The sequence below is a fragment of the Semicossyphus pulcher genome, unplaced genomic scaffold, assembly GCF_022749685.1.
Source record: "Semicossyphus pulcher isolate SPU_LCO1_2020_fin unplaced genomic scaffold, fSemPul1.0.p SCAF_7, whole genome shotgun sequence".
NCBI classification, from domain to species: domain Eukaryota; kingdom Metazoa; phylum Chordata; class Actinopteri; order Labriformes; family Labridae; genus Semicossyphus; species Semicossyphus pulcher.
The window spans coordinates 311,833-329,870 of NW_027211748.1; the positions used below are offsets into that span (position 1 = coordinate 311,833).

At 41.6% G+C, this 18,038-nt stretch overlaps 2 protein-coding genes across 2 annotated transcripts in view; both read right to left on the reverse strand.

The window, feature by feature from the left end:
- Positions 1 to 3,685: 3,685 nt before the first annotated feature.
- LOC138611870 (phospholipid phosphatase-related protein type 5-like) lies at positions 3,686 to 11,171 on the reverse strand. Its single transcript, XM_069685124.1, has 7 exons — positions 11,161 to 11,171; positions 9,592 to 9,799; positions 8,239 to 8,368; positions 7,760 to 8,010; positions 7,507 to 7,683; positions 5,633 to 5,773; positions 3,686 to 3,715 (listed from the first exon to the last, which is right to left on the reverse strand). The coding sequence occupies exons 2-7, from the start codon at positions 9,793 to 9,795 to the stop codon at positions 3,686 to 3,688; spliced, it is 933 nt and encodes a 310-aa protein (XP_069541225.1). The 5' UTR covers positions 9,796 to 9,799; positions 11,161 to 11,171.
- A 531-nt stretch (positions 11,172 to 11,702) lies between these two features.
- The window catches only part of LOC138611130 (voltage-gated inwardly rectifying potassium channel KCNH6-like), a 141,878-nt gene continuing 135,542 nt past the window's right edge, over positions 11,703 to 18,038 (reverse strand). Inside the window, exons 19-24 of the mRNA XM_069684082.1 lie at positions 16,800 to 16,902; positions 16,595 to 16,725; positions 16,223 to 16,463; positions 15,885 to 16,074; positions 14,609 to 14,655; positions 11,703 to 11,940 (exon numbers count right to left, since the gene is read on the reverse strand). Coding sequence (XP_069540183.1) covers positions 11,703 to 11,940; positions 14,609 to 14,655; positions 15,885 to 16,074; positions 16,223 to 16,463; positions 16,595 to 16,725; positions 16,800 to 16,902 — 950 coding nt within the window. The remainder of the gene's footprint in view (positions 11,941 to 14,608; positions 14,656 to 15,884; positions 16,075 to 16,222; positions 16,464 to 16,594; positions 16,726 to 16,799; positions 16,903 to 18,038) is intronic.

Sequence of the window (18,038 nt, forward strand, 5' to 3'; positions counted from 1 at the left end):
TCTACTTACAGTAAATCCTGAGCAGGAGTTCATAGACAGACAGCACGTGCTGCGATGATTTTTGTGACACTATCTGTGATGGAAATTTAGTTAAACAATACTTAATAATTTACAACAAAATGAAAGCTATATTCCTGCATGAAGATGACATTCTGTTTAATGTTTTATTTTTCACATGGTCGTTAAACTGGGCAGTTTAATGTAACACACAATATCTTTAACGTGAGAATAGAACATCATTTTACTGAAACCAAACACGTCAGGACGCTGAATATGAATCTAATAATAGACGAGGACGCATTTCTCTCCCCCAGCCAAGACAGAGAGAGAGAGAGGGAGAGGGAGAGAGAGAGAGAGAGAGAGAGAGAGAGAGACAGAGACAGAGACAGACAGGGAGAGAGAGGGAGGTAGAGACAGACAGAGAGAGGGGGGGGAGAGAAAGACATTAACGTATACTTCAAAAAGCTGCATTAAATGCAAAGCTTGGGAAAACAAAAAAAGACATAATCAAAATGGTAAACAAAAAAATGGTTCGACAGTGAATGTAAAGAGAAAACACTTAAGACGACTATCAAACCAAAAACACAGAAAGCAACACGACTCAACACTGCTACATGAATACTTTGAGACTTTAAAACAGTATAACAGACCATCAGACAAAAGAAATATCCTTACACCAACAAAACACTGGAGGAGACTGAACACGCAGCAGACCAGGGTCAGTTCTGGGACATGTTGAACACTTTAGAAACTACAAAGCCACAACAATTAGCAATACAAGATGGAGACACCTGGGAAAACTATTTTAATGACCTCTACAAAAATATCCCAGATGAAGACATGAACAAAAATAAACTAAAATCTAAACTAAATTAAACAACCTTGAATCAGCCATCAAGAATAACCAAAATCCATTAGATTACCCAATCACACAGAAAGAGTTAACAGACAAACTGAAAACTCTTCATTCAAAAAAAGCGTGTGGCACAGATTGCATCAAAAATTAAATGCTGAAGAACAGCACCCCAAGGCTGCAAATTGCAATAGTTAAACTGTTCAACATGATGCTGACTGCTGGATGCTTTCCTGATGTCTGGAACCAGGGGCTGATCAACAAAATCTGTAAAAATGGGAACAAATCAGACCCGAATAACTACAGAGGGATTGGCATGAAGGACTTTTCTTCAAACTTCTTCAAAGTGGAATAGGTGGTAAGGTATATGACCTCATTAAATGTATGTACAAACACAACCAGTGTGCTGTGAAAATTAACAATCATAGAACAGAATATTTCACTCAAGGACGCGATGTGAAGCAAGGATGCTGTTTAAGTCTAACATTATTCAACGTGTACATCAATGAACTTGCAGAGCAGTTGGAGCGTTCAGCAGCTCCGGGCCTCACACTCTTAGACACAGAGGTTAAGATACCTGCTTTATGCAGACAACCTTATTCTGTTGTCCCCAACCACAGATGGTCTTCAACAAAACCTGATCATCCTGGAACAATACTGCCAAAACTGGTTTGTTCATGCCAATAAAGCAATTTGAATTTGAATTTGAGAGAGAGAGTCAGACAGAAAGAGAGAGACAGACAGAGAGAGAGAGAGAGGCAGACAGAGACAGACAGAGAGAGAGAGGCAGACAGAGAGACAGCCTGATGTGAATCAGTAGCTTACACCTGAACATGAACACCTCCTCTCTGATAACACTGATTGACTGACAGCTGTCTCTGATCCTCTGCGGGTTGAAGGAGCATCCAATGATCCGCGTCTTATATCTGACCTTTATCAGAATTAGGGCTGGGGGTTATTTGTAACTTGATACTGATAGGAACTTCTTGCGCCAATGACCCTCTGTTTCACCTCAGTGAAGATGATTTAAAGGTTGGGATCCTGACTAACGGGGGAATACTGCTTATTATTTAAAATGTCTTCCTTTGGCAGCCTCAGTCCTAAAATATGATTATAAATGCAAGAGCTCTCTTTAACCTGTGACCTCTGCAGGCATCTCCCTGGAGGAGGTAACATTTGAATTGTAGCTTATAAACAAACAAACATTTACATTGTCATGCTGAATCCCAGCAGATATGTAATAGATGTCATCATACACAGGAAGTAGCAGTTTGTTTTCTTTTCTTTTCTTCGTCCATTGAATATGTATTTGTACCTGCATTCACAGACACACCTGAAGCTCTGAAGGAAAGAAGCTGGAATGACCTCAAACAGTCAGACATGTTCACAGATCAAGTTTTAAAATGTGTTTCATGAACTGTAGATCCAACATGTTTGACTGGTGAATGGAACAGGAACACAATCACAAAGACTATCACACGTTTTATTTAGTCCTGGATTGTTTATCAGTCAGCTGCAGTTCCTCCAGTGTGCAGCAGGGGGGAGTATTGAATGAACTACAACACCCACTTTACTGGTCAGCAGCTCTGAGAAAAGAAGTGACTGTCTGACATCATATCAATAATAGTAATACTAATTAAACTAATAATAACAATAATAATGATGATGATGATGATGATGATAATAATAATAATAATAATAATTCATGTAATTCACTTAACCAGCTACAACATGTCATCACATGACTGGACAAAACAATAGTTATATCAGGTGAGTTCATAATAAATAAATAAATAAATATTATATATATTCAGCAGGAGTTTGAGCAGAAATCAGCTGTTTTAAAGTCACTTCACTTTGACACTAAATAAACACAACATTCACATCTGTACAAATGATTCATGTATTTAAGTGTTTGTTAAATGAAGGGTGACACGGTGCTGTACAGTGCAAACAGATACAAACAGCAAGTAACAATATAAAAACATCAGTGAGAAGCACAGAGACACTGATTAACGCATCATCATGACATCGATTAGATCAGTGCTGTGCTCATTCTGGAGATTCACAGGAGGACAGTGAGTTTCATGAGGGAACATAATTTAATATAAAACATTAATAATCTCTTCGCTGGCCTGTGAGTTTGAAGTAAAACACAACGTGTTGTACTTTCAAACAGGACTATTGAACAAAGTCTACCTGAAGAGATCAAACTAAGTGAACACCAGGTAACTTTGAAAAGATATGCAGATAAATTATGACATAAAGCTACAACACCAACATATCCAAACAAAGAGCAACTACATCCTGTTTGTAAAAGAACCTGTTCAAGTAGGTTTAAAACTACAGCCACTACAAATATAATATAACCAACATATTACATACCAACATGACTTTCAATGCATTGTTACACTTCATTATCCCTGTAACTGCTGGATTACTGCTTAATTCTTAAGTGTAAAATATAATTTATGTTACACACTTTAACTACATGACATACTGGACATGTGGAGATTGCTACATGCTACATGTACAATCATCTATATAGTAACTAAACTAATGAAACTATGTTCTGGCTTACAGCTGCATTGTCTTGGAAACTGCACCTGATAGAACTTACTCTGGGAGAACACTACCCACTTCCTATTTTTTTTTAAAGCAGCAGATATTAAACAACAGAAGAAAAGTAGATGATTGTGGTGATAGCTATGATCAAATTAAATGCTGCTAAAAGGAGCTTAAAAAGATGTTGGTTATGGTCTTTTATTGTAAAGGTCCAAGAGTGACATAGAAAAGGTGTCTTCTGCTTCCCCTTGTTCAGGGGGGTCATAGTCATGTGACCTCTGTGGAGGATCCCGGGCTCTGCAGAAAAGGAGATTATTTTAGTGTATTTTAATTAAAAATTGTCTCTAAAATAGAATTTGTACAATGATACAGAAACCCTGAGGGGCCAGAGCGAAAAAATAGGGGGGGTTTGTAAGTCTGAACTCTATACTGTGTCTTAGCATGTTATCTGACTTTATACTGTGTCTTAGCATGTTATCTAACTTTATATGGTAAATGGACTCTACTTATATAGCACTTTTCTAGTCTTTGCGACCACTCAAAGCTGCTTTTACACTACATATCACATTCACCCATTCACACTCACATCCAAGCACTGATGGCAGAGGCTGCTACGTAAAGTGCCCAACTGTCAATCAGTTATCACATTCATACCTGTTGGCAATTTCGGGTTCAGTGTCTTGCCCAAGGACACTTCGACATGTAGCCTGAAGGAGCTGGGGATCGAACCTCCGACCTTCCGATTGAACGACAACCGACTTTACCACTGAGCCCATTGTGTCTTAGCATGTTATCTGACTTTAGGCTATGTGTTAGCATGTTATCTGACTTTATACTGTGTGTTAGCATGTTATCTGACTTTATTTGTGTGTTAGTATCATAGACTGTATAAAAAGATGGACTACATGACAGCTCCCTAAAAGTGAAGCCAAAACAATTCGAGCGCCCCCCTGCTGACTGGCTGCAGTATAGGTCATTATGCCCGCCTCCTCCATGTTAACAGGTGGGACATGGGTCAAACTATAAAATCAAAATACATGCCAGATATTTTATTGACAGCTCTATTGACCAATACGGCTCCTGCAGCCAATCAGTTCCGGATTAGCAGAGTGGAGGATGATCCGTGAGAGGAAACGAAACTAAAACAATCACTACAGTCATTGAAGTTTCCATACCTGTGAAAGTTAACCTCAGACCAACACAAAGAAGCTGTTCTGCTGTTAAATACGGCCGGGTGCAGGCTCCTTGCTGTTTTTTCGGTAAGTGTGTGTTTTGGTTAGCGGAAGTGGCTATGGCGGCTCCACTCGCTGATCTCTAGTCTCTGGCTCCCAATGATGTCATCATCACAAGATGACAGCGCCTATCATGGGGCTATTTTGGTTTCACTTTCGTACAATTTGAGTGGATGGAGACGAGTCGTCCATCTATATACAGTCATTGGTTAGTATGCTAACTGACTTTATGCTGTGTATTAGCATGTTAGCTAACTTTATGCTGTGTGTTCGCATGTTAGCTAACTTTATACTATGTGTACAGTGCACGGACAAATCAAAACTATGAAAGAGAAAATATAAATGCTTATATTCATATATTCAGAATCAGAGGTAGTAATGCTATCAGACTCCTGTGGCTGAATTGAGTATTACAACAACAAATACTTAAAGTAACAATCTCAAACTTTTTCATTTAAATTTCATTTTCTTTTAAGTCACTATCTACCACCGAATAACTTAACACAATGGTGATTGAGCCTATGGCCCACTGATGAAAGCCTTTGCATTTACAATATATAGTATTATTACAGACTGGGTATCTGTGGCAATATTCACGGAAAACATCACAGCAGTGGTTGGTCTGTCAGACAGTGTAGGCAGAGCTAAGTGGCTGCACTTCCGGTTTCTGTAAGCATTGCAAGGTAACCGTGATCTACGATGGCTGAACAAACAAAGAAAAGATGGATGACTACAGATACAACTTCAAAAATAAGTGAAAATCCAAAGAAAAAGAAACAAACTCGACGTTCAGATGAAGGCAAACAGTCTAAAAAGGAAAGTGAGGAAAGTCACGTCTGGTTAAGTTGGGAAGAGTGCTCTCACGACTACTGATTATCGCCAGTGGGAGTTGCTCAAGAGCACAAAAAATTAAATTTCTGACATTGTATCTTTAACAAATGAGCCTGGTGTATGCTGTGAAGGTGTAACATGTAAGCCTCACCTGTGTAACAATGTATTTATCACTGGCTTGCATGTTGTGCTTCACATGTGGTAATGCCTCCTCAGTGTTGACTGTTCCTGCATCTGACAGACTGTGAGACATCACACGCCTCTTTTTAAAGTACTGAACTACAAACACCACCTGAGAGGACAGAAACAACACAATACAATACAGTGTTAGACAGTTATATGAATTTATAAACAGTTATAAACATTTATAAACAGTTTTATATATTTATAAAGAGTTATATAAATTTATAAACAGTTTTATACATTTATAAACAGTTTTATTCCTTCCAAACAGAATATTGCACAAGCAGGACAGGTCCTTTGTATATCACGAGGAAACAAACACAGTCTGACAACAAAAAAGAAAACCTAATACACGAGGTGCATGCTGGGATATTTTCATTGTGACTGCAGGGGGAGGAGCTTCATCCATTGGTTTGGGTCGTTTCTGTGACCTGGCTCTTTGTCCCGTCCAGGACCGTTGTGCATGACTCGTTTAACCCGAGAAGAAAAAGTTCACTGAAGTGAATGAGTGTCCTGCAGCGAGTCAGTCCATTAGAGCAGACTCCATTAAGGATGAAGGACAGAGATACAGTGTCAGAGAGACTGTCTGACTCTCTGAGTCCCAGTTTACCCTGAATGACGGAGTCAAAGTCATTGATTTTAACTGTGTCATCAGTACATGAGGGATGGACAGGAAGTATTTGTTTACTGTTGATTACAGAAATGTTGAATATCACTATCAACTTCTGAGCTTCTGAACTTCTGAACTATGTTGTATGTGTGGGTACATTTTTTAACGATAACAAACTACTCTGCCTTTGTGTGTAATTGTTTTCAATTGTTGAATTAATTTATCTACATCTGAATTCTCACTTTTAGTACAAAAGAAAATAAACATGTTTTTAAAAACTGAAATGAAAGTAACAATTCTACTTTAAACAGTTCCTGATTTCTAGCATTTTATTGTTTTTACTGTTTTTTTAAATATGACTTTGTCAAAAAAAGTTATTTTGTGTTACTTATTTTCTGTCTGTTTGTTCTCATGTGAAGCACTTTGGGCTGTATGTTCGTATGAAAGGTGTGATATCAGCAAATTGAGTTGAGTTGAGTTGAGTTGAGTTGAGTTGAGTTGAGTTGAGTTGAGTTGAGTTGAGTTGAGCACCCAACATGGACCACAGCTCATGGAAGATTCTGTTACCACAGGCATGAACATTGCTGCTGTGTTAACCTCCACTAATCAGGAGGTGACGGAGTGGAAGGAACACGAGGGAAACCCCAAGGATCAACACTGGGTCCACTTCTGTTGCTCATATCATTCATCACCAGAACATCTCATTAACTGTTCTGCTGACGATCATTCAAACGCTCTGAATGCTCGTCACACTTTACATTTGCAGAGCTGATGAGAGATGAAACAAACTTCCTGCAGGTTAACTCAGCAGGTGATAAAACAGGAGCTGATCATGAGCACTGAGCACCTCTGCAGCACTGCTCGTGCTTTGTTACTTCTGTTATTTATTTATTTATTTATTTATTTATTCTGTCTTTGGACTTTGCTTGTGTTTGTCATCTGTCTGTTTAAACCTCCAAATTGTTTTTAATGTGACCCAAATTGTCTATTTTAACAAACCAGTGTATAATACTGAACTGAAAGCAGTAAACAAATTAACTGAGATTGAAAATGAATAAGGAAAGAGATTTGCAGGACATCTTTCAAAGACACATGAATGAATTAAAATGTAAATTAAGTTCACAGTGTCATATTATAAGTATTCATTATTAACTATGTTTAAAAAGTAACTGCAGGGATTCATTAGATAAATGTATGAGAAGCTACAGCTAATCAGACAATTAATAACTGACCAGAAAGACAGCAACAGCGCCCCCAATGGCCTGTCCTGCCATCACATCACTCCAGTGGTTTCTGTACTCGGCCACTCTGTTGACACCTGTCAGCACAGCCAGACTGACCAATGAGAGGCTGAGGAGGGGGGCAGTCAGACGACCTCCAGCTGAGCCCACACATGACATGATGTACATCTGAAAGAGAGGAGAGATGTATTCACCTGAATGTAAACCAGAGTTACACAGTCTCTGTGAGGAAACAGCCACTCACTGCCAGGTACACAGCTGCGAACACACTCAGCGCCGCCTCTTTGGACGGAAACGACTTCCTGGCTCTCATGATGTCATCAGGGTCACCCATACAAGCTTCTGATTGGCTGACAAAGAGTGTCGTGTCTCCACAGCCAAGAGCAGTGTAGTTAGCCTGACACACAGACAGGAAGTGAGGAGCCAGACTTCCTGTGATTAACTGACCTGCATTTACAAAGATGTCTGTCATAAACAGACCGAAGGCGTACACACCTGCAGAGAAAACACACACACACACACACACACACACACACACACACACACACACACACACAATGTGCTTAATGACTTTAATAACTAGATACAAAGAGTTTCAGACGTGCAGGTGAACAGGTGTAAAACGACGATCTGATGATGAAATGATTAATGCACTTTAGATTTAAAAATACAAGTTAAGACAAGTTATTTTGTAGCAGTGTTGTAATATATTACTGAGGTTACCAAGGAAACGGAAGGTCCTGCGCACCATGGGATTCAAGTAGCAACAGTCTCCCATGACAACCACCTTGTGGTCGTACAGGTTGTTGGAGTTGTAGGGAAGGAGGAAGATTACAAGCTCTACACCTGAGATCTGCAGGACACAGTAAGCAGAGATTAGTACTTATTACTTGCTTAGCATCAGTCAGAATAAGATTAACACTGAAACAGAAACTGAATATCCAGTCAAAAGGGGAGACTCCAGTCCTGTATGGGGAGCACTACGTGGAGTAGCTGGATTGACTGAGGAGCAGAGGAGCCACCGTTTTTGAGGGTTAAAACACAACAGTTACACTTACATAGAGTTTTAGTCCAGCTGCTGCTGTCTGAACCCTCTTTAGTTTAAACGTTTAGGGTTAGGGTTTGTTAGCTTTGCTAAAGTAACAACTGTTGCTAAGTGTAGCTGCTGTTAGCTTGTTAGCTTATGTAGCCCTGCTGCTCTGAAAGGTCTGACAACAGGGTCAGTTTTCACAGCTCTGACTCTCCCAGCAGCTGTGGACCATCACCTGCCTCGCACACACCTGTCTCTCTTCTTCTTTTAATATTAGTCATTATTATAAATTATATTTCACTATTCTATAAGTATATTCATATTAACCATGCAACAACACATTACAGTCCATGTTCTGTCTCTACTGCTGTACTGTGCATTATATTATTATTATTCATACCACAGACTATATATTAAATCATACTATGTTATTGCAATTTTACTTTGATATTACATTTACAAATCCACATCATACTACATCATATACATATACATACTGTAGATACATGCTATATATAGTTCTGTCTTTACTGCTGTACTCTCTATTTTCTGTTAAACTAGATGGTTACATTTTATTGACACTTTTTATATTGCACCTTTCATTGCACTGCGTCTTATTCCTCATATGATCCTGATGTGCACTATTGTTTACAGAACTCGCTGCTATGAATCATAACTCACTTTATCTCATACCTGTTACTTTAACTTACTGCACAACGTCTTAAATTGTCTGTGTAGTGAATTTTATTTTACTACATGTATACCTCCTGTTTTATTTGACAATTTTTTTTTTTAATTTACTTACCTGTTATTTTGTCTTTGTGTTGCTGCAACACCTGAATTTCCCCTCTGGGAATCAATAAAGAATTATGTTCTCCTTTAACTCCAGCTTGTAACGAGGCTTTTATTCTCTAGTTGAGATTGGCTTCCTGTGATTCAAAGGTGTATACAGTCATTCTGAATGAACGCTGCTGTAGGGAGATAACTTGTACCAGCAAACAAAGAGCACACCTCTTGTTGACTGTATTTAAACAAGTCAGACTCACCAGTACCACTGGCAGTCCCCCCACTGCAGAGTACAGAATGACGGGCTGCACGCGGCTGTCCTGTTCTGGTCCAGGATCAGGTTTAGATAGAGCCGGGTCTCTGCAGGTGAAGCCCTGCTCTGCTGGACTGAACGTGTCGGTGAACTCACAGTAATACACCAGCATTACCGTCGCTGCCAAGATCACCACCTGGAAGTACAGCATGGTGGTCACAGGGTCCAACCGGGTTCTGGGTACTCTTAAAGAACCCAACTTCTAATTACTGGTGTTGTTTTAGTTCCAGTTAATCCATGTCCTGGTTGATGTCCCCCATCACGATGTCTTTATTATCCAAACGTTTTAGATGTAAACCAGCTGAACACAGACGCTGAAACACAGTCACAGACAGTCGTCGTTTTTTTTTTTTTTTATCCTGTTGGAGAGAAACCTTCCGCTCCTGTAAACCTCCTCAATCAGCTGACTGCAGAGAAGCACTGAATTTATTCTGTTTCACTGAACAATCTCCATAGAGCCGCTCACAGCTGACTTAACACAAACCTCAGGTCAGTGTTTTATAGAGCTGATGGAGGGCGGATAAGTCTCTGACTTTACAGGCTGGGCTCAGATTTTTTTTTAATGTAAAGCTTTAAAAACATGATGTGTTTTCATATCCAGTTTTCACAGATTAATAGCTGTGTTAATGCATATATTTTTGGCCAGCAGGGGGCAGCAGAACAAGTTTAAAACACAACACACTGAACGAAACCAGTGAACAGCCACACATGGAGTCATAGTGACATCACACTGACAGACTAACACCTGTCCTTTAATGTATCATATGTTGTCCTTTAATAATGTAATAATACACAAAGTCAAACAAAGGTAATCACATTCACTTTAATGTTTGTCAAAGGTTAGTTAACACTTAGTAAGGTGAATCCCTGCAGGTGTGAACAATGTGCTTTATTTCACATTAATAATCATTAACTGAACTAATAAGAACACATTTAAAATACATCAAATATAAACATAGATAATTAATATTAAATATTAAAATATTACATGAAAAATTAAATAAGTAAGTTATATTTTAGTGTTTGACTTTCATGTTTGATACAGTTTCTATGAATAAAATGTTGAAGGGGTCAAAGTTCGGCGGGACACAAACAGACATAATACAGAACAATGATGTTAAACCAATGATCACACATAAATAACATTTAATATCAGTATCTATTCATGTCTGTGTTTCTATTTCAACATGTGGATTATATACATATTGTGTGTAAGTGATTTTAATTATATTTATTGTTTTCATTAATGTGTAAAAGTTTCTTATTGCGCTTTGAGTGGTCGCAGGACTAGAAAAGCGCTGAAAAAGTACAGTCCATTTACCATTTCCATATTAGTGTAGTGTTCAAACTGCTTGTGTGGCTCAGGGGAAGAAGCAGTTTAGGAAGAACGTCTGGAAGCTCATGTAGAAAAATAAAACTGTGTGTATCGGGCTGATGACAAGATCCTATGAAAACATCTAAGTGTTGGTCGAGCTTTAACGCTGTGTTGCTGCTTGTAGCTCTGGACTGTCATCATGAAGTAACGGCTGAAGGCACTGAAGTTGAATCCAGATATAAAAGGTATTTTAAAAACACCTTCAAACATGTTTATCATTGAGTATAATTCAAATGGTCCGGTATGCACACTTGTTCTATTGTAGGCTAAAGCAGCTTGTTTAGCTAATGCTAGGTGGGACTGTTTTAATTGGCTGAAGTACATGTTTGTCATGTCCACAGTCCATTCAGGAGCCGAGCTCACGCTGTGCACTGTTGTTATCATCATAACAATGGTGGTGGGGTGGGGTCTCTACACCACGTCTTTTATGTTCATGTTGTACAGGACGTCCTGCTCCTCTTCTGTTCTGTGACGCCCCCTTCAGCTATGAAATGTCACTACATCCTCTAATATCTGAACACACAAGTACAAATTTGAGGTATTCTGTTTTACTTCAGTATTTTCTTCTGATGCCACATTCTAAAATGTTGTTACATTTCAGAGGGACAATGGATCATAATTATTTCCATTTAAAAATGTGTATTTTTACAGAAAACATGTGAAGAGCTCACAAATATGTTTGGTTATAAATGAAAAGTTCTGCTCAGATGAGTTGTTTGACAGTAAATAAACTGGAACTTCCTTGGTGTGATAGCTGCTGTCCAAAGACCACAGCAGATCTCCGGGCTTCGACTGGTGCTGCTGGCTGTCGTGCTCTCTGATTGGCTGGATGCTGCTTCTGTACTGTGTGTAGCAGTAGAGAAGTTCAGCAGGTGTGAGGACAGGGACGGTTTGTAGAGGAGCAATGTGACCCGTGAGTTTCTGTGAGTTTTGATTCAACTCTAAAACTTCGTACTGTGCCGCTCTCTGAGAGTGAGGAAACACTGAGAGTGAGGAAACACAGAGAGTGGGGAAACACAGAGAGGAAGGAAACACAGAGTTGAGGAAACACAGAGAGTGAGGAAACACTGAGAGTGAGGAAACACAGAGTGAGGAAACACCGAGGTGAGGAAACACAGGGAGGGAGCGGGTGATCGAGGACTAGAGTGACGACGTGATATAAAACTTAGTTTTATCACGAAGCCTGATGCTCCTCCACAGCTCTGTGTTTATCAGATTAATGATACACAGCAGACAGGCAGACAGACAGACAGACAGGCAGACAGACATAGATAGATCCACGTGATTAACACACAGATCCACATTTTGAAGCGTCGGTCTCCTCCCCGCACTGCATTATTATAAACTATGATGATCTGCACGCTGGTTTTATCTTCTGCTCGTGTCATTCACGCCATGTGATGTGAACATGTAGTTTATACTTTATGGTAACTGTGCATGAAAATACGGGACAGATGGTGACTGCTATTAAGCAAGGAGCAGAGCCTGAAATACACACAGATCTGTGTCCTCCTCACTGCGCTGCATGATTAAAAACTCTGATTAACTTCATGTGGATCACTTGATTTTAAATCATCTCTCCGATCCGCGTCTTCTCTCTCCCTCGTCAGGTTGGGATCGTCCTGTATTAAAAAATGTAATTCTCTCTCTCAGTGAATAAACACAGACACGATCTGTCTGTGTTTCCGTGCACATGCCGCTCTCATGCATGAACTACATTTACACAGCTAGAGTGACATGAGACAAATAAATAAAATAATGATTTTTAAGGCCATGCCCACACGGAGACGGATCCGACTTCGTTTTGAAAAAGTTTTCCGTAAACACAGCGCCGTCTCAGGAAATGTTTGCGTCCCCACGAAACCGCTGAAACGCTGTAATACAACCAGCCTGTGGGTGGCGCTGTAACGCAGCCACACAAATACAACAAACCAGAGAAGAAGAAATAGAGCATGCGTATAAATGTAACAACAAAGAAGAAACACAAGCAGTTGTTTTTGAGGTGACGGACTGGCAGGCACTCTGTAAGCCCCATGGAAAGGACATCGACAGGCTCACAGAGTGTGTTACTAACTACATTAACTTCTGTGTAGACTGCACTGTCCCAGCAAAGACTGTCCTTTGTTATTCAAATAACAAGCCGTGGGTAACACAGAACATCAAAGCCATCCTGAATGCCAAAAAGAGGTCCTTTTAGAGATGGAAATGTTGAAGAGGTGAGGACAATTCAAGGGGACCTGAAGGTGAAAATCAGGGAGGCTAAAGACAATTACAGGAGGAAGCTGAAATAGAAAATTCTAGCAGAACAGCATGAGGGAGGTCTGGAGTGGCATGAAGACCATCACCAGTTTCAGGCTGACTGGCAGCAGAAGAGTTGATGGCAGCTTGTTCTTCAACAGATTTGACACGGCCCCTGCACATCCCCCCCGGCACCATCTGCTGTCTGCCTACAGCAACCAGCTACTCCACTGCCCCCTCCTCCCCCTCCTTACAGCCCCCCACCCTCAGGTAAGGGTCCTTCTCACCCCACCTCCTCTGGCTTTGGACTTCTCCTGTGCTTTCAACACCATCCAGCCAGCTCTACTTGGTGAGGATCTGACAGCGATGCAGGTGGATGCTCCTCCCCTGTCCTGGATTGTGGACCACCTGACTGGCAGACCACAGTATGTGCAGTTACAACACTGTGTCAGACAGAGTGGTTCAGCAACACTGGGGCCCCACAGGGGACAGTCCTGTCTCCCTTCCTCTTCACCCTCTACACCACGGACTTCAACTACAACACAGAGTCCTGCCATCTTCAGAAGTTTTCTGAGACTCTGCTGTAGTTGGATGTATCAACAGCGGTGAGGAGGCTGAATACATGACTTTGGTGGGAAACTTTGTCACATACTGTGAGCAGAACCATCTCCAGCTCAACGTGGCAAAGACAAAGGAGCTGGTTGTGGATCTGAGGAGAGCAAAGGCACCGGTGACTCCTGTTTCCATCCAGGGACTCAGCGTGGACATGGTGGAGGACTAAGTACTTGTAAACTGGAGTGGGCCTCACCAAATGAGGGACTGGTTGCTACATACAGATGGTAGAACCTTGCAAATGTGCACTGATATGACCACATGGTCGCTGCACATATCATGGCAAGAGAAGCCAGGCTCATGAAGCAGCAACACCCAGGTCGAGTGTGTATGAACCCCAGGTGGGACTGGTATGCCTGAAAGCACATATGCCTGCTGGGTTGTGTCCACGACAGCTTAGGCTTCTATAATTGCCTACCCACACAGTTTGACTGGAAGCAGATAAGGAGCTGATCAGTCTCTCTGAGGGCCTGTGTGCACCTGATGTATTCCACCAAGGCCCCTGTCCGTGACTGGAGCTGCTCAACCTCCAGCTATTCTTCAGGAGAGGAGAGTTAATGTAGCTCCACTGGCTGGGGCAGATGGAACTCCGATGGACCCCAACTGGGTTGGGGCGAAGAATGGGTCTAGTCCTTTGAACCTTTGAACCGGAGAGCGGGGAACAGTCTTTCTCGTTAAGCATGTATTTGCCCGCATGAACTGCCTTGACTGCTGGGGCCTGAAACAGGGCCCTGCTCACCTGAGACAGCAGGTCCCTCTGTAGTGGGAGCTCCCATGGCGTACCATCTGGGAGAGGCCAGATCGCAGAGAACCATGCCATATAGGGCCAAAGAGGAGCCACCAGAATGAGTCTCACCCCTTCTACTTAAACCATCCTCCTTAAACCTGAAGGACAGTGAAAGGGGGAAACGCATAAATAAGACCCCGAAATCCTGAAAATCCCCGAAAGACCACGTGAAATCTGGCGTCTGACAACTGTGGAGTTACAAGAGGCAGTTAGCCAACTTTTAGGACCTGCGCTCATCCCAGGACCACGGGGCCGAGGTGTTCAACCTGCTTTTAGCCAACTTTTAGGGTCTGCACTCACCACGGGACCTCATGTGTTAGCTAGCAAGGACCGCAAACAATACATCAGAATAGGGATAGACCACTACCATAACTGGGAGACCAGACATGACAGCTGGAGACAGGAGCACCGTAACTGTGGGGACCACCAGAGACAGTTCAGCCAGTTAAAGACAGAACAGCAATCCCGGGTGGCTGCCCTAAGACAGGCACCCATTTACAACAGGTAAGCGGACTAACTGCTGTAACCCCACACACTTGTTCTAAAGTCTTTGCTTTGTTTGTTTGAGGTATCTTAAGCCGCTTTCCCACTGGTAAAAAACCAGCTAACACCCGAATTTCCCCTCAGGGGATCAATGAAGGACTATCTTATCTTATCTTATCATACCTTTACATCCAATAATATCATACAAACACATATTACCATCATCTGAGTGATAAAGTGGGCACCAAATCACAACCAAAGTTATCTCGAGACACTTTACAGACAGAGCAGGTCTAGACCGTACTCTTTGTTACTTAGAGAGAGACCCAACAAGAATCACCATGAGCAGCACTTAGCAACATTCGGCACATTGGCAAAAAACGTCCCTTTACAGGCAGAAAGCTCGAGCAGAACCAAACTCATATTGAACATCTGAAGAGACTGGATGGGCCAAGAGAGGGAGAGAGGGAGGAGAAGGATAGAGACAGACAGGCAAAGAGAGCAACAACAGCACATGTCCATGCTACATCATCATCATCAACAACAACAGATAATACTTATGGTTACAAAGCCAATAATAATGGTACAAATGTGTGTCAAATTAGCAAGAACAGCATAGTAAAAATGAAAGGCTGATAATAATAATTGTAGCAGTTTGAAGTCAACAGGTCAATTATTAGCATTAGGTTTGCACATACCTTGTTCTTCATTGGACTGTAGCTGCTGCAGTTTGGGGGTTGGTCACTTGTTTGGTGTCCGTAGGGGAGGACGGGGTCAGGGTGCTGGTGGGGGACGGAGCCGTGGGGGACAGGATGGGGGAGCAGGGCGCATTAGGGGTGGATGTCAGTGTGCTGTAGGATGGGGGGATCATGGGTATCTGCCTCTGCAGCAGCTGCATGATGGTCCTGATGTCTGCTGACATGCAGGACTCCAACCTGGAAACACACACATCAAACAGACACATACCTGAACATAAGCTAAAACTGTATTATTACCTGCTCTGTAGCAACACAAAGTAAGACACACAGCTGATCACTGCATAGATCAGAGGAGTCTGCACCATTGATGAAGACTGTGACCAACCTGGTGATCTGCCTCTGCAGGGTCTCTAGCCTCCTCTCCAACCTCTCCAACTTCTCCTTCTGCCTCCCAGAGAAGAGGGGGGGAGGAGGAGGAACAGGAGGAGGAGGGCTCAAGGGGCAGAGTGAAGAGGAGGGCAGGTCAGCTGAAGGAGGTGAGGGGAGGCTGTGGGAGCACGGCACCTCCTGGTATCTCTGCTCCTCCCGACTCTCCAAACCCCAGAACGTGAAGATGTTGGACACTCCTGACAACACATCTGTTACACACGCACACACACACACACACACACACACACACACACACACACACACACAGTGAGTTACACACAGAGACACACACAGCTGTATTATTCTCCTGTGCCTTCTCTCCACCTGCCTGTCAGAACGTTGCAGCTCCTCTCTGTGTTTGCTGCAGGATGAAGTCTGGAGGTCTGAGCAGGACTGGTCACCACCTCCTCCTCCTCCTCCTCCTCCTCCTCCTCCTCACTGGAGAACACAGAGCCGTACCTGCACAGGGCCTCAGGTCACAGGTGTGTTGGTTAACGGCTAAAGAGATGAGTGTGTGTGTTGTAGTCTCTTACAGTGTGTGTTTATGATCATCCGTGATGTGGCCGTCATGCTGCTCCCTCTTACTCCTTCTACATCTGTAGGTAGCTCTCTGTCTGCTGGCTGAGACTGTGTCCCCTGACAGGTACACACAAACACGACACAATCACACAAACATCACACAAACATGACACAATCACACAAACATCACAAACATCACACAAACATCATAAACATCACAAAAACATCACTCAAACATTATAAATATCACACAAACATCCCATAAACATAACAAAAATATCACAAAAATATCACAAACATCCCACAAACATCACAAACATCACACAAACATAAACATTACAAAAACATCACAAACATACAACAAACATCACACACACGTCACGAAAAACATCACACAAATATCATTCTCTCTGCAGGTGGTTTCTGACCTCAGCAGGGGTCCGTTTCAGAAAGCGGGTTTGTTAACCCTGAAATGAGGGAAACCTCGGGTTTGCTGTTTCAGAAAGAGAGGTGACTTTAACTCTGAGTTGGTTACTATGGTAACTGAGTCTGTGAACCTAACCTGGTTGGGAGCAGGTTTTCTTCAGGAAACTCAGAGTTTTGCTCTGTCTCCTCCCTCTAGAATATAAAACCCTCATTCGACTTCCTCATTCATTCAGCCCGTCTCACGCGTGTGTTTGAGCGGTTACATATAAAATAAAAAAATGTTGCGTCTCTGTGGTGCTCTGAGCCCTTTGCAAAAGTCTTTTATAATTATGATAAAAAAATCAAAAGACAAATCTGTGTCACAGTCAAAATGTTTAGATTTTCCACCATCACTGCTGAGAGCACTCAAATAAGACACCGCAAGTTATTATTATTATTTTTAATTATTATTATTATTTATTATTATTTTTAAACTAACACAATTCAGTTTAATCAACATGAATTATAATGAATATGAAGTCAGCATCATGTGAGGGATAAAGCTAATGCACATTAAAACAGCCACTGAATGATATTTAATTTGTTTAATATTTAAAATATGATGTGAGGTTCAGCCATGAGCCTGTTCTGCCTGAGCCGCACCTTTGAATGATGTTCTGGTATTTTATTTTTAATCGCTTCCATGTACGTTTTTCTCCCGCTGGATTGCTCCTAAATTAATATAAATTTTAGCTTCTGGTCGTGATTAAATATTAAATAAATAGACCATTTCAAACGTACATGTTCACTCGAGCAGCAGTTTCTTCCCATGCTGCTTCTCTCTCTTT